The 16544-nt window shown below is 37.9% G+C and overlaps 1 protein-coding gene across 3 annotated transcripts in view; it reads left to right on the top strand.

Annotated features, from left to right (window-relative positions):
* Atad2b (ATPase family AAA domain containing 2B) overlaps positions 1-16544 on the top strand; it is a 126834-nt gene that overhangs the window by 20468 nt on the left and 89822 nt on the right. For all 3 annotated transcript variants that reach the window (XM_027424598.1, XM_027424596.2, XM_027424597.2), the window contains exons 2-7: positions 3794-3945; positions 6099-6148; positions 6679-6832; positions 10095-10197; positions 11416-11524; positions 13223-13339. In XM_027424598.1, coding sequence (XP_027280399.1) covers positions 6747-6832; positions 10095-10197; positions 11416-11524; positions 13223-13339 — 415 coding nt within the window. In that variant the 5' untranslated portion in view covers positions 3794-3945; positions 6099-6148; positions 6679-6746. The remainder of the gene's footprint in view (positions 1-3793; positions 3946-6098; positions 6149-6678; positions 6833-10094; positions 10198-11415; positions 11525-13222; positions 13340-16544) is intronic.

Here is a 16544-nt window from a genome sequence, read left to right on the forward strand (position 1 = left end):
CTCTGCACATCATTGCTGTGTGCTTGTCTGTAAAGTACACCCAGAGTCGTTAAGCATAGCGCCACCAGCTAACTTTTCACAAGGCAGGCACCTAACCTCTAGTGACTAAGGCAAGGTCAGAAAAGCATGTGTCAGGTTGTTACGGCTGCTGAAATGGGGAGCTGGTCCCTTCAAATACATGGTTTGGAAGGAATGAATCAGTGAAGATCAAAAGCTACCAAGTATCTTGAGACCATGTGCACTGTCCCTTATTCTTTTAGCAGTCTTTACAGTTTCATATTCACAGTGGTAGTGTTGAAGGGTGGGATTGAGGCTAACTTCTAAGTCTGTGCTGTTTTTCCCTACTTTGTCATGGTTCACATTGTGTAGAAATCTCTTCCCACTGCCCACTGCTATTTAAGATCCAACTTAGAACCTTGTGTCATGATAGTCCTGAGCTATAATATCAGGCCTCCTTTTCATTTTCAGGTAATGTAACATTTTCAGATTTAAATAAAAAGCTATCATCCAGAAAATTCTGTCTGAAAGAAGTACATTTAAGTTATTGTAGACTGTCTTTATTTTTCTGTAACTCCTATCCAATTTTTACTTGCATGTTTTTATTCCTATGCTTATATATATTTTGTAAACATAGTTTAGAAACTGTGTAGTAAGCATTGTTTTGGAATCTTTGAGGAATTTTCAGGACATTTGTATGCCTGTAGTTTCTGGACTTAGTAGTCAATGCTGGCCTCAAGTAAAGAAAGAGCAATCTGAGTTTTGTTTTCTGCAGTCATGGTAACTGCTACCTCTGTGCATTCTTTTTACAAATAAAGAAAAAAAAAAAGATCCACTGCTTTGAGCTTTCTAATGAGTCCTGGAATAAGACTCGGCTAGGCATCCCCCTAAAGATGGTTCTATAAAGGAAGTTGGAGAAGACTGTTCACACAGAATTTATGATCTCACTGTGGGACCTTTGTCTCTAATATTATTATTTCTGGTTTCTTATTTTCTGAGAATTTTGTGCTATTATAGTATTTATATTATTGTTGTGACTCTTTATCAACCTGAAGAATGATGTCATTTTCAAGTAAGTCTTTTTTTTACTTCTCTTGATGTCTTCTATACATAGTAGGTTTTCAATAAATATTTGCTAATTGAGTTTATTTTCTTAGTCTAAGATTTTTCTTACTCATGGATTTTAATTACTCTGACAGATTGCTAAATGGTTGTGGGTAGATTGCATAATCTCTATGAAATACCTTTGTCTTGAAACTAGTAACACCTACCCTCAAAGGGTTAGGATATAATTAGCTAGTGAAGTGCTTTGAAGATGAAAAATCAAAGGTTGAGCATTATGATCAACCTATTAAAGGTAAATTATTAGTATCAGGCTTGTAGATAAAAAGCTTTCCCAAGCCTTGAAGTTAATTAAATGGTGTTAAAGTAATTATTTTGTACCTATTTACATCTGGTTATTTGTATTACCTAAATCCTTAGATTCTTTTGGAAGAAGGGAGTCTTTTGTGAAACTGTTTATGCTGAGGTTTGGTCTTTTGAGGCAACATTTCACCAAAGGCCTGGCTTTCTGGAACACATTATGTAGACCAGGTTGGCCTCAACTCACAGAGATCTTCCTTCTCCTGCTTCCCTAGTGATGGGGTCAAAGCCATTCACTATCATTACTGGCTCCTAGGTGTTTTTCTTATTTCTTTTGGTAATTTATTATCTAGAAAGGGACTTATCTCTGAACCTCAGTATGTATTCTGTTAAAGGATGGGGTTAGAGGCAGGGAGGCCAACCTGGTCTACAGAGTGAGTTCCAGGACAGCTACACAATGAAAAAAGATTTCTCTCAAACTGCTGTCCAAATACCATCTGCATCAGAACTTACCTGTATTAGTCATCATATAATATAACCTGCTGAACTAGAATCATTGCAGGTGGAGTGAGTCTAAATGATGCTTAGTATGCAAAAGTTTAAGGCCCTGAGGTTAAAAGCACAGTTCAAGTATCAGTTGAGACATATCATCCTAACTGATATACCATACCTGTCTGATCACTTTTTACCATGAGAGGGTTTCAACATGGACATAACAAGAGCCCAGGGAACTGTGCAATTTAAAAAAAAATATTCTCTCTCTCTCCCTCTCTCCCTGCCCCCCTCTCCCCTTGACAAGCCTTGAGTTTGTAATTTTTTTGCTGCTGGGATCTCAGGCATGTGCTACCATGTCTGGTTTCTGTGTTTAGTCTGTAATTGTTTTTCTTTTTATGTAGTCAGTATTAGTACTTATGGCCTTAAAAATAGTTCACACAAAGCAATAGATGGAGACCACTACAGAAAACCACAACCAATTGAAAGCATGTACAGTGTGGAGCCCAGTCCCAATGGATATGTCTAGAAAATACTCCTGCACCTAAGGTTCAGGGAACATTGTGGAATAGAGGGACAGATTTCTGTGACATTGTGTCTTCTAGTAATATCAGAAACTATACCCGTAAATCTCACCAAATGACTGCCCAAACATGAGCTGAATAAGGATGACACCACTAGACATATGAAACTGGACTGAGAAAAACACAAGAAGCTTCAATCCTTTACAAAGAAATATACACAATGGAGGGAAGATGGAAGCAGGAGGGACTGTTTTTCCCGGGGAAAAGCATACCAATTGATTGTCCAATGTTAAATGGTCAGCCCTCGGGAGGCAGAGGCAGTCGGATCTCTGAGTCTGAGGCCAGACTGGTCTACAGAGCCAGTTCCAGGACAGTCAAGGTTATACAGAGAAACCCTGGCTGGAGTGGGGGGAGTCACTGTCACAGGGAAGTTTTGGGAGAAGATTTGTTTCACAGTCAGGATATTGTTATCAGAATATTATGCAGTAAAATAAATGGGGAAAACCTCAGATACCAGCTTGCCCTGGTGATTATGGTCAAATGATGGGGGAGGGGGAGTACAATGTGCACAGCATAATGTCCATAAAATTCCTTCTAACATGTGTGGCCTCAATCAGATTATGAGGAAAATAACCTAGACCCAGACTGAAGGGGGTTGGCTTAGCAAATGAAAGCTGTTACCTGTCTGTCCTCTTTTCCCTCTATCCTCATTCCCCTTCCCTTTTACTTCTTGTGGTTTTGGAGGTAGGGTCTTGCAGTAGTGTAGCTCTAGGACTCAACTGGGTAGTTCTGGCTGTTTTCACATTTGAGATAATCCTTTTGCTTCAGCCTCCATGGTAGGATTACAGGTGTGGTTTTTCGAGACAGGGTTTCTCTGTAGTCCTGGAACTTGTTCTGTATACCAGGCTGGCCTTGTACTCACAGAGATGAGTCTGCCTCTGCCTCATGTTGGGATCAAAGGCATGTGCCACCATGCCCTGTTGAAAACTCTGTATTCTGTATTCTTACAGTCAAGCTTGTGAAAGAGAATTAATCACAGACAGGCTTTGTTGCAAAGTGAAGGAAAAGGGGATCTGACAGTGCAGTGTGCTCCTGATAGGATCTTTAACTTGACAGGGATGTTATGGAGAGACTTGGTAAAATTTGAATGGAGTGGCTCTGTGCTATGATTTCCTAAGAAGGAAAGTTCCATGGTAGTAAAAGTGTCCTTGCTTTGGGATTTGTATTTTGGAATATTTAGGCAAGCATGGGGAATGTCATACACCCCAAGCAGTCACAAATTTTCCTTTTTCTTTTTTACTTTTTGAGACAGTGTTACTAGGTTAGTTTAAATTCTCTATTAATTAAAACAAAGAATATTATCTAAGCATATTTATCTCGATAGGAATAATACATACATTTTTATTGCTGTGTTTCAGAAAGCTGAAGTTGACGGTAGCTTAAGTGATAGCCACGTATCTCCTCCAGCCAAACGCACTTTGAAACAGCCGGATTCTGTTTGCAAAGACAAATCAAAATCACGAAGTACTGGTCAGCGAGAGGAATGGAACATCCCAACTGGGCAGGCCAGGTAAGAAGGGAGAATTCATTGTTTTTTCTTTTTTCTTTTTTTAATTTGTTGTGATTCAGAGTTAATATTGGTGTTAATTTTCTTTAAAAATGAAAGTTTCCTTTATAAATATGAATACACATGCATATTTATAATTTTTAGTTTCTTTTTAGCCCTGCTTGTTTTAAACTTTTAGTCTGTGCATACATGTATGTGCACGAGTGCACTGTAGTGGGCATGTGGAGGTTAAAGGACAGCTTGCAGCGTGTGTGTGTGTGTGTGTGTGTGTGTGTGTGTGTGTGTGTGTGTGTGTGTGTGTATGTATGTATGTATGTATGTATGTATGTATGTATGTATAGACAGAGTTTCTCTGCGTTACAGCCCTAGCTCTTCCAGAACCCACCCTGTAGACCAGGCTGGTCTTGAACACACAGAGATCCAATAAAGGCATGTGCTACCACCACCTGGATTATTTATTTTTGATACAGAGTCTCTCATAGCTCATGCTAGCCTAGAACTCCTTATGTATCGAGGCTGGCCTTGAACTTTGGATCTTCCTGCTTTTTCTGACTCCCAAGTGCTGAGGTTACAAGAGTTCACTGTGCCCAGCTTTTCTTTGTAAAGAGAAATGATGCCAACGATTATTACTGTCAGGCTCTTGGACTGCTTGAAATTTTTGTTTTCCTTTGCCTCTACCTCCTGGTGAGGTACTTGGGTTTGGCGTGGGAGTAGGGGTTATACAATGTTGAGAACTTAACACATCCCTAGCTCTTTTTGTTGTTAAAACCAGCTTTTTCATTAGCATTAAAATAAGAGCCAAGTAAGATCTCTCTTCTTTAGAACAGAACTGAACCTTACTGTGCTTTTTTTCTCTCAGTGATGTTTTGTTGTTCAGAAAAGCTTTACCTTTTTTTTTTTTTTTTTTTTTGGTGGAATGATTTTAGGATTGCCTCTTATTTTTGTAATAATTTAATGATGTAAAATTTTAATCATCCAAAATTTATTTGGCACTAAGACCTGTGAATAAACTGATAATTTGCAAATAAACTGAGTTAATGTTATGTTGGGGCCAGTGCCAAAGTGTACTTACGAGGTAATAAAAGTGATTCTTCTGTGGTTTTAAGTTGATTTTGAGGATGATTTTGGAGCATTCCAGAAAAGCATTGTGCATCAGCAACATGCTAGAATACATGTATTATATTACATCAGTTGCTTTATGCTCACTTCCATATACTTGGAGTATCATGATGTACAGAGGAGCTAAAGAATTTTTGTTTTTTTGTTTTTTGTTTTTTCGAGACAGGGTTTCTCTGCGTAGCTTTGGAGCCTATCCTGGCACTTGCTCTGGAGACCAGGCTGGCCTCACAAAGATCCTCCTGCCTCTGCCTCCTGAGTGCTAGGATTAAAGGTGTGTGCCACCAACACCGGCTGCTAAAGAAATATTTTATTTTTGAAAGTATATTGTTTTTTTGAAATTTTTAAAAAATAATTATTTAAATTTGTTTTATGTACATTGGTGTGAAGGTGTCAGATCCCCAGAACTGGAGTTACAGATAGTTGTGCACTACCATGTGGATGCTAGGAATTGAACCCAGGTACTCTGGAAGAGTAGTCAGTGCTCTTAACCACTGAGCCATCTCTCCAGCCCCATTGAGAGTATATTAAGACAGACATTTTGTTTTCTATAGAGAAGGGGGGATAGGTCTTTATGTATGTGTGTATGTGTGTGTGTGTTTTAATAGATGTATCATAGTTTGAAAAAAATCATTAAATGTTTTTGATATCTAAGTATTTCTTTCCTCTCGTACAGTTTGTTTGAATATATTTGTCATAGCTTGGAATTTATTTTCTCAATGAAGACTATAACTGTCTATTGCCATGACTCCTTATGGTCTTGGTTAAATTTATGCTGCTTAACCCTAATCTTTTAATAGGATTTGAATCGGTACAGTTGACAACAAAGTTAATTCAGTTTATAATTTGTTATTAAAATTTTCCTTGAAATAATAAAATGTCTCATAGCTAGTATATTTTATTAATGTTACAAAAGTAAAATATGTTATTTTATGAAAAATAATATATTAACATTTTAAAGATGGATAATTGCAGCATTATTAATTTCTTATTTAAACAAATATTGATATATTTCCATATTAAATACATTTGTATTCTAGGTTATCTTCTCAGCCTGGTACTACATTACCAAACGGACATAGTAGCTTGTGTGAGTATCCTGCTGGGAAATTGGTTAATATTGAAATTCTTACAGTGGTGTTAGCTTAAGCATGAAAGTGGACAAAAGTGTAGCCATTTACTTTGCTTTCAAGACAGGGTTTCTCTGTGGCTTTGGAGGCTGTTCTGGCACTAGCTCTTTGTAGACCAGGCTGGTCTCGAACTCAAAGAGATCCTCCTGCCTCTGCCTCCTGAGTGCTAGGATTCTGTGCTACTTTTGCTCTTTTGCTTTTATTGTTTTTTTTTTTTTTGCTACTGGGGATTGAACTTCCTGCATGGCCCAAAGTTTCCTACTTCTGAGCTATACATTCTAACCCCTTAGAGTGATTTAATAATATATTCAATATAGAGCTAGAAATGACTGGATTTCATTCATAGACAAAATATTAAAATTGAGAATTTTGATTAATATTAAAGCCATTTAAGAGGGTTGTTCAGTTTTTAACAGCCTTTTAAAATTTTCTTTTCTTATTTTCTATTTTCTGTACTGTGCTCTTTGAAATGAAAATATCTCTCTTGCAGCCCTTCGAAGCCATCCCCTTCGAGGGGAAAAGAAAGGAGATGGCGACCTTTCATGTATAAATGGTGACATGGAAGTCAGAAAAAGTTGTCGGTCCAGGAAAAACAGATTTGAAAGTGTGAATCAGAGTTTATTATTTGATCAACTAGTGAATAGGTATGAATGTTTATGCATTAAGCAATTTAATTAAATTTTTTGACTTTCAAGCTGGTTTTGTATGTGCATGTGTTATGTTTGTGTATATGTGCATATTTGTTTGAATGTGTATGGGGAGGCCAGTGGAGATGAAAGGTTGACTGAGTGTTTTCCTCGATTGTTGTATATTTCTGAGACAGGGAGCAAATCAAATGTCTAGATTGGCTGTCTGTTGGCTCCAGGTCCTTTTTCTGCGACTATAAAGAATGCCAAATTTCTAAATAAAGACATTTAATTTATAGTTGAATATTATTCCATTGTGTGTATGGACCATAGTCACATAATCCATTCATTCCTCAGTTGAAGAATATGTAGGTTGTTTATATTTCCTCTCCATTGTGAATAGAGCAGCAATTGAATATGACTGAGCAATTATCTGTGGAGTAGGATGCAGGGTCCTTTGAACATGAATGACAAGGAGTGGTATAGTTGGGTCATATGGTAGATTTATATTTAGCCTTTTTGATAATTCTCCACACTGGTATGTAGAGTGGCTGTACCAGTTGGCAATCCTATCAATAATGAGGGTTCTTTTTTAATTTTTTTCCATTCCTTCAGCATTTGTTATTGGTTATTTTGTTTGTCTTTATCATTCTGACTAGGGTAAGATGAAATCTTGTTTTGATTTTGCCCTTCCCTACTTGCTAGGGACAATTAACTTTTTTTTTTTTTTTTTTTGTCTTTCTTGTTTTTTGGGACAGGGTCTCTATGGGTAACCTATCATAGAACTAACTGTCTGTCTGTCTGTCTGTCTGTCTGTCTGTCTGTCTATGTCTATCCTAGAACTTGCTTTGTAGACGAAGCTAATCTCTGAGTCAGAGATCTTCCTGCTTGTGCCCCAAGAGGGTAGACATCTGTGAACTAATTACCACTTATTGTTTTATGTGTGTGAGTGTTTTGCCTAATTATAAATGCACTGTATATACCCCTTGTCAGTGGAGGCCAGAATAGGGTCCTGGATCCTCTAAGACTAGATCTAAGTATAATTGTATGCCACCATGTGAGTGCTGGGAATCAAACTTGAGTCTCCTGGAAAAGCAGTTAGTGCTCTTAACTGCTGAACCATCTCTTGGGCCTCCCTTATCAGCTTTTAATATCCTATCCCTTGTTCTATTAAAGATTAAGTTCTTAGTACTAGAACTTGAAACATGTAGTCAGACCATACATGTATCATCTTCCTTGGCTTTACAGTGTCTTACAGTGGACTAGAGAGAGAGGTTAATGCCAAATTTGTTTATAAGTTATTATTACTAAGTGCCATGGAACAGGATCTAGTCACACTTTAAATGTTATAGAAGTGTTTGTTAGAAGTATAACATAGCTAGATGTGGTGGTGCAGGGGTCTTAGTCAAAAAGACCTCATAGGGGGCTGGAGAGATGGCTCAGTGGTTAAGAGCACCGACTGCTCTTCCAGAGATCCTGAGTTCAATTCCCAGCAACCACATGGTGGCTCACAACCATCCATTATAAGATCTGGTGCCGTCTTCTGGTGTACAGATATACATGGAAGCAGAATGTTGTATACATAATAAAGTCCTTTAAAAAAAAAAAAAAAAAAAAGACCTCATAGGATGGCACAGCTCTCCTGAGGCAGTAGAGGTGGATCTCTGTGAGTTGGTGGCCAGCATGGTCTAGAGCCAGGAATGTTACACAGAGAAACCCTGTCTTGAAAAACTGAAAAACAACAACAACAACAACAAAACACCACCACCACCAACAGAAAACCAAAGAAGAAGATCTCAAGTTCAAGACTAGTTTGGACTACATAACAAGTTTTTTGGGCTATATTGTGAAACCTACCTAAGAAAAACCTAATAAAACAAACAAACAAACAAAAAAACCTAATAAAAATTGGTGAATTATTCCAGATTTTTTAGTTATCAGTGTTTTACTTTAATTTAAAAATATCTGTTCAATTAACTTTATTGGCTCCAAACTTTATATATATATCCTCTTTGATATGTTTTTTTTTTTTAACAATTTTATATTAAAAGATTCAGATTTTTTCCTCCTCAGTACCATGAATCTACTAGTTGTTTAACACGATATTATGGTGGTGTTTTTGTTCTTTCTTTTTTTTTAAGTAATTTATTTTATGTGCTTTAGTGTGTAGGTGTCAGATTCCTTGGAACTGGAATTAAAAGATAGTTGCTAACTGCCATGTGGGTGCTGGGAATTGAACCCAGGTCCTCTGGAAGAGCAGCTGCTTAGCTGCTGAGCCATCTCTCCAACCCCTTCCTTCCTTTTTTACAACAGGTCTCACTGTAGACTTGTTGGCCTGAAGTTCACTATGTAGATAAGGTTGGTCTTGCATTTATAGTCATCCATCTGAGTGCTGAGATTAATGGTAGTCACCACACCTGGCCTTAGTTTTGAAATTTTAATATTAAATTTTATTAAGAAAATATTTATTTCAATTTATAAATTAAAAATAAATATTAAAACTTTTGAAGTTTTGCAGGATGTTGGTGGCGCAACCAACATCCCAGCACTTTAATCCCTCCTCCCTTTAATCCCAGCACTCGGGAGGCAGAGGCAGGCAGATCTCTGTGAGTTCGAGACCAGCCTGGTCTACAAGAGCTAGTTTCAGGACAGCCTCCAAAGCCACAGAGAAACCCTGTCTCAAAAAAACCAAAAACAACAACAACAACAACAAAAAACCAAAAAACTTTTGAAGTTTTAATAAACGAATGTGTTTATTTTGAGCCTTATAATTTAAAAGTTAATAGATAAAAGTTGAAGATATTTTTTCCTTTCTTTTAAAAATAAAAATATTTTATTTGTGTTGTGTTTGTATGTATATATACAATACCAGTGAAGATCAGAAGAGGGCTTTGGTCCCTTGGTGCTAGAGTTACATGTGTTTGTGAGCTACCAGATATAGGTGTTGGGAATTGTCCTCTAACAGAACAATTTCACTTTTCAATACAGTATCTCACTGCTTTGTCTTGGCTGACCTTAAACTATGTGGATCAGGCTGGTCTTGAACTCACAGAGATCCCCCTAACTGTTTCCTGTGTGCTGGAATTAAAGGTGTACTCTCACCACACCTGGCCATCTTGTTTTATAAATTGTGAATTGTGTTTTGATGAATTCTGGTTATGCAAGTTATTCATAGTTACATATTAAGAGATAGATGAGTACTGTTTTGTTGAGCCCTTTAATGTGTCTGATATGATACATATACACTCTATTGTCTAAACTTTCTATTATATGACTGTAGTACTGCTGAAGCTGTATTACAAGAAATGGATAATATTAATATCCGACGAAATCGTCGATCAGGAGAAGTAGAAAGGCTTCGAATGTGGACAGATACAGAATTTGTGAGTATATTAATGTGCAAGTATTTTCTTTCCTCCTCTTCTAGTTGTCTTTTTAGTTTTTATTTATGTTTATGTGTATGTTTGTGGGTTCCCACAGAGCCAGAAGAGGGCATTGGCTCCTGTGGAGCTGGAATCACAGTTGGTTGTGAATCCCCTGATATGGGTTCTGGGAAGTGAACTTGTGCTCTCTGAAGAGCAATCACTCTTAACTGCTTAGCTATCTCTCCAGCCTCCAGAGTAGTTTTCTTTATACTTGCAAAGAATTAGGAACCCAGAAAAAGGATGAGCAACAGTAAATTGATTCCCTCAAAACCCCAGTGCCTACTATCTTCTCCTGTCCTCTTCTGATTTGTAGCCAAAGATGACCTTGAACTTCTGATCTGCTTCCAGGCATGTACTATAATTAACATGCCTGATTTATGGAGTGCTGCAGATGGTACCCAGGGCATTGTGTGTGTGAGGCAAGCACTCTATGAACTGAGCCTACATTCCCAGCCCAATAGCAGATTTAATTTAATTTAATTTAATTTTATTTTATGTACATTGGTGTTTTGCCTGCATGTATGTCTATGTGAGGGTGTCAGATGCCCTGGGACTGGAGATAACAGACAGTTGTGAGCTGCCATGTGGATGATGGGAATTGAACCCGGGTACTTTGGAAGAGCAGCCAGTGTTGTTAACTGCTGAGCCACCTACCTGTTCCTGGATGTCAGATTTTTTTTTTTTTAAGATTTTATTTATTTATTATGTATACAACATTCTGCTTCCACGTATATCTGCACACCAGAAGAGGGCACCAGATCTTATTACAGATGGTTGTGAGCCACCATGTGGTTGCTGGGAATTGAACTCAGGACCTCTGGAAGAGCAGTCAGTGCTCTTAACCTCTGAGCCATCTCACCAGCCATTTTCAAACCCTTCACTCCAAGTTCCTTTTCTTCTCTCCTATTTTTTTTCTCTCAGTTTTTTTCTCTTCCCTTTTTCCAAAAAAAAGATCCCCATAGGGTTGAATCCTTATTGTTTCTTCTTTTTCTCCTTTATACTTGTTGAATTTAGGAAGTTTTTTTTTTTTCTGTTTTTTTTTTTTTTTGCATGAATTTGTGACTTGTAAGTGGATACTCAGTAAATTATATTGAGCAAGCATAATTTATTTATTGAATGTTATTTATAACAGAACAAATGCTATGTTAATATTTGACAAATTTCTTTCTTTAAAAGGAAAATATGGATATGTATTCAAGAGTAAAAAGGCGAAGAAAATCACTGAGAAGAAATAGTTATGGGATACAGAATCATCATGAAGTTTCTACTGAGGGCGAGGAAGAAGGTCCGTAAAGCAATTTGTGATGGAAAAACTAGGAAACTGCTGGGAGGGAAGTAGAGATGCAATACATACATAATTGGAGTAGAGTTGTTTTACTGTGCTTAGCCTCCAAGTCTCTGCTTATTTGGATGTCAAATTTTGTTGTAGACTGATATAAATAGAGAAAACTGGAAGTGCTAATGGAAGTGAAAGGATCTGTAGTATTTTTACCTTTCACTTGTCTAGGTCTGAACTTAAGAACACAGTGAATTGTAGGGCTGCAACTAGGAACATGCAGAAAGCACATTGGTCTGTCAGTGTTTAAACTGGTGACCATTCCCCCCCATAGGGTTAACACTAATCTCAAAGAATGAATTTTAGGACGTTTGGTGTATTGGAAATATAGATTAGCAGGACTTTCCAAGGTAATCTGACTCCTACTGTTTGTAGATCTCAGGTGAAGAAGACTACATATATTCTCAAATTCTACAATGAATATATTAGCCAGAAATTTCCCCCCAAGACAGAGTTTCTCTGTGCACCTATGGCTGTTTTTAAACTCAGTATGTAGACCAGACTGGTCTCAAACTCACATAGATCCACCTGCCTCTGCCTACAAGTGCCCAAATCAAAGGCATGTACCACCTCCGCCTGGATTAAGAATGCATATTTCTGATGAAGTATATCATCAGAGAATACTTACTGAAGAATACTGAAGAATACTTACTGAGTAAATATTATTGTTGTTAAAGCTCAAATCTCTATTTTGCATTCTTTGGAGACAATTAATATAGGTGAGACAGATTGGTAATGTGACACCCCCCCCCCCCGCACCCCCAGGGTTTCTGTGTAGCTTTTTAGACCAGGTTGTCCTCACATAGATTCACCTGCCTCTGCCTCCTGAGTGCTGGGATTAAAGTTGTCTGCCTAGCTAGTTTGAAAAATTTTAAGTTTTTCTTTTCAGTTAGGGTCTCATATAGCTGGGTTGTCTTTAAGCTCATATGTAGTAGAGGATAACCTTGTACTTCTGACCCACTTGCCATCATCTTTGTAGTGATAGGATTATAGGAGTGTGCCACCACGACCATATTTATTTGTTTGTTTGTTTTAACTTATTTTTTTACTTAGCTATGCATGGTGGCATTCCAGCATTCAGAAGGCAGAGAGACAGGAGGATTGCTGTGAATTCATGGCTGGTTTGATCTACATAGTTTGGTGCTATATCAAACAAGGAAACAAACAAATGATTTTATTTATTTTTATTGTATGAGTGTGTTTTGTTTTAAAAAAAATCTTTTAAAAGAACCTCCCAAGAAAATCAAAACACTGAGTATGATCATAGTGGCTTGCTATTCATTCATTCATTCATTCATTTTTTGAGGCTGGGTCTCATTGTGTAGCTCACTATGGTCTCACTATGTAGACCAGGTTGGCATCAAACCTGTAGAGATCTGTTTGCCTCTTCCTCTGAGTGCTGGTATCAAAGGGATCAAAGATGTGCGCCACCACAACTGGCTCACAGTGCGTTCTCAGAACTGTATTGATTATTGGTAAGAAGAACTTTGATTTTATATTTATCTAGGTTTATTTTTGGTTATATCATAAATTGCTAACATTTTAAAATGTCACTTGTGTAGAAAAAAATGGATAAAAGTAAATAGTTGTAGAGTGGGACCATACCTGTGGATTAAAGTGTTTTATCTTTTCATATATGGAAACTAGAATCTCAAGAGGAGGATGGAGACATAGAAGTTGAAGAGGCAGAAGGAGAAGAAAATGATAGGCCATATAATTTGAGACAAAGAAAAACAGTGGATCGATACCAAGCACCACCAATAGGTAGGTGACTCCAAACAACTTCTTTGTTTTCTGTAACTGAGTAGCTCTACCAGTGTTTATAAAAAAGAACATTTTTATGGGCTCAGGGGTGTAGTCCTGTGCTCTTTGCTGTTCAGGAAGCTGAAGTTAAAGGATCGCTTGAACCCAGGTATTCATCTTGGCAAGCCCCCCCCCCCCTGGAAAAAAAAGACAAACAACAACAACAACAACAAAAAAAACAGTGCTGAATTTAAAGTAATGAAATGTCTTGTAAGTCCTCTGCATCTTTTTCTGCATACTTCTGTGTACACATGCAGCTGACAGTTAAGGTGCACAATGATGGCGCTGGGTCATGTACAGCATTATTACTCGTTCTTCCTTTCACTCATTCCTTTGACTACTACTTCCTAGTATCTCTGTGTATAAATTTGACTGTGTGTTTTGTTCTGTGCTTATGTTTTGTTGCCAGGAATTAAATGTAGGGTTTTGGCATGCTGGTCTAATGCTTTGCCAATTGAAACAACCTCTATTTGTGATATTTTATTTACTTAGTATGTTTCCCAGAATCCTTTTTACTTAGAAAATGGCATGGTGGTATAGTCTTTTAATTCCAGCACTCAAGAGGCAGAGGCAAAGTGGGTCTTTGTGAGTTTGAGGCCAGCCTGGTCTATATAGAGAGTTCTAAGGTAGCCAGGACTATGTAGGGAGACCTGTCTCAAAAAAAATTGTCTTATGTGTCTGGGTGTTTTGCCTGCAAGTGTGTCTGTGCATACATATATGTCTGTGCATCGTGTGTGCCTTGTTCCCACAAGGGCCAGTAGAGAATTCCCTGGAACTGGAGTTACAGATGGTTATGAGCTGCCATGTGAGTGCTGGGACTCAAACTTGGGTCCACTGGAAGAGCAGCTAGTGCTTTTTTTTTTTTTTTTTGGTTCTTCGAGACAGGGTTTCTCTGTGTAGCTTTGGAGCCTATCCTGGCACTCTTTGGCTTTTGGAGGCTACCCTGGAACTAGCTCTTGTAGACCAGGCTGGTCTCAACTCACAGAGATCCGCCTGCCTCTGCCTCCTGAGTGCTGGGATTAAAGGCGTGCGCCACCAACGCTGGGCCGCAGCTAGTGCTTTTAACCACTTAACCACCTCTTCAGCCCCTTTACTTAGAATTTTATACTCTAAAATAGTGATTGGTAGAGGTATGCTAGTTTTCTCTAGAGACTGTTTAAGTGTTCAGGCATCCCGCTATTGTTAGGAGTTATTGTTTCAGTTGTCACCAATGAGAGTGTGTGTTCTGGTAGAAAAAGGTTGGGAATCATTATTCTGATGTTTTGTTTTGGCTGTTTTTTCTTTTTCTGAGTGTAATTGAAATAATGTTCAAAGCATGTATTTGTATTCTACAATTTGGTGAACTCTGTAGTATGCACATGTACATGTAATATGTACAAACTCTGTAATATGTTAATGACAACGAACATACTCATCAACACCCAGCCCTCCAGATTTTTTTCAAACTTGGGTGTATTTGTGTCTCCCTTGTATTAGTCTTTGGGCACTAATCTATTGCTGTCACCTTAAATCAGCTTTACATGGTTTTGATTTTATATAAATGAAATTACAAGTGTTTGCTTGTTTTAATTTTAAGTTTTTGAAATAGTCTCATTCTCGACCTTGACATGTCTGGAAGTTACTGTATAGCTTAGGGTGGCCTCAAATTTGTGTTGATAATCCTTCCTCAGTCTCCCAAGTGGTGGAATTACAGGTACAAGCAACCATACCCATCTTTGAAATGCTAAAATACTACATTTTTGCCTTTTCTTTCACTCAGCATAGTTATTATAGTACTCATTATATGTAGGTGTGACCGTTTTATTATTCATTTTTATGTATTAATTCTAGCTTTTGGTTATTAGTTGTTATAAACCCAGGTGTGGTGGTGCACATCTTTAATATCAGCACTCCAAGTCTGGGATGGAAGAAGGAGCTAGATTTTGATGCCAGTAGGACTACATAAGAGCCCGAGACTTGCAAACAAACAAGGACAAACAGGCAAATTCTTTTTTTAAATCAATCTCTTTTTTAAATTTTTTTATCATTTTTTAAAAATTTGAATTAGAAACAAGATTGATTTACATGACAATCCCAGTTCCCTTCTCCCTCCCGTGCTCCCCTACCAACCCCCCCAACTAAAACCCTATCTATCACATACCCTTTCTTTTATTCTTCACCTGACACAGCCTTTCTGCTCCCTCATGACCTCTGCATCCTTTCTCTTTTTCCCTTCCCATTCTCGTAGCTCCCCCGCCCCTTCCCATGCTCTTAATTTGCTCAGGGGATCATGACCCTTTCCCCTTCTCCAGGGGACAATGTTTGTCTGTTTTAGGGTCCTCCGTGTTTACTAGTTTCTCTGGCAGTGTAGATTGTAGGCTGGTAATCTTTTACTCTATGTCTAAAATCCACATATGAGTGAGTATCATGTTTGTCTTTTTGTGATTGGGTTACCTTGCTCAGAATGGTTTCTTCTAGTTCTATCCATTTTCCTGCAAATTTCAAGATTCCATTGTTTTTTTTTTTTTCTGCTGAGTAGTTCTCCATTGTGTACAAACAGGTAAATTCTAAGAAGTGTGGTGGGTAGGTTATGTTTGTATATTTAATTTTCTAAAATAATTACCCATCTTCCAAAATGGTTGTGACATTTTCATTTAGATTTTATGCTCCCATCCAGGGCTACATAGAAATATCCTGTATTATTCCTCACTAAAGAAAAGAGTTTCATGTTCCTAGCATGACTTTTGGTTACTCCAGCACTGGGAGGGAGAGGTGGGTGGATATCTATGGATTTGACACTAGCCTGGTCTACAGAGTAAGTTCTAGACCATCCAAGGCTACAGAATAAGATTCTGTCTCAAAAAAGTCAAAGAAAAAGTTTATGCTCCAGAGCTGGTGAGATGGCTCAATGAGTAAAGGCATTTGCTGCCTAAATCTGACAGGCTGAGTTAGATCCACAGAGCTCACGTGAAGGTGGCAAGAGAAAACTGACTACAGATAGTAAATTAGCTGTAAAAATTGATACTTGCCAATGCTTTTTATGTGGTTCTATGTGTGTGTTTTGTAGTGCAGGGCATTGAATTTAGGGCTTTGTGCACTCCCCAAAAGTGTTCTAGCACCTAGCTAGATGCCACTCCCCATTTCTTTTTTTCCCTTACCCCCACAAGGTCTTACTAAGCATGGTCTC

The sequence above is a fragment of the Cricetulus griseus genome, chromosome 7 (genome assembly GCF_003668045.3).
Source record: "Cricetulus griseus strain 17A/GY chromosome 7, alternate assembly CriGri-PICRH-1.0, whole genome shotgun sequence".
Classification (NCBI taxonomy): Eukaryota; Metazoa; Chordata; class Mammalia; order Rodentia; family Cricetidae; genus Cricetulus; species Cricetulus griseus.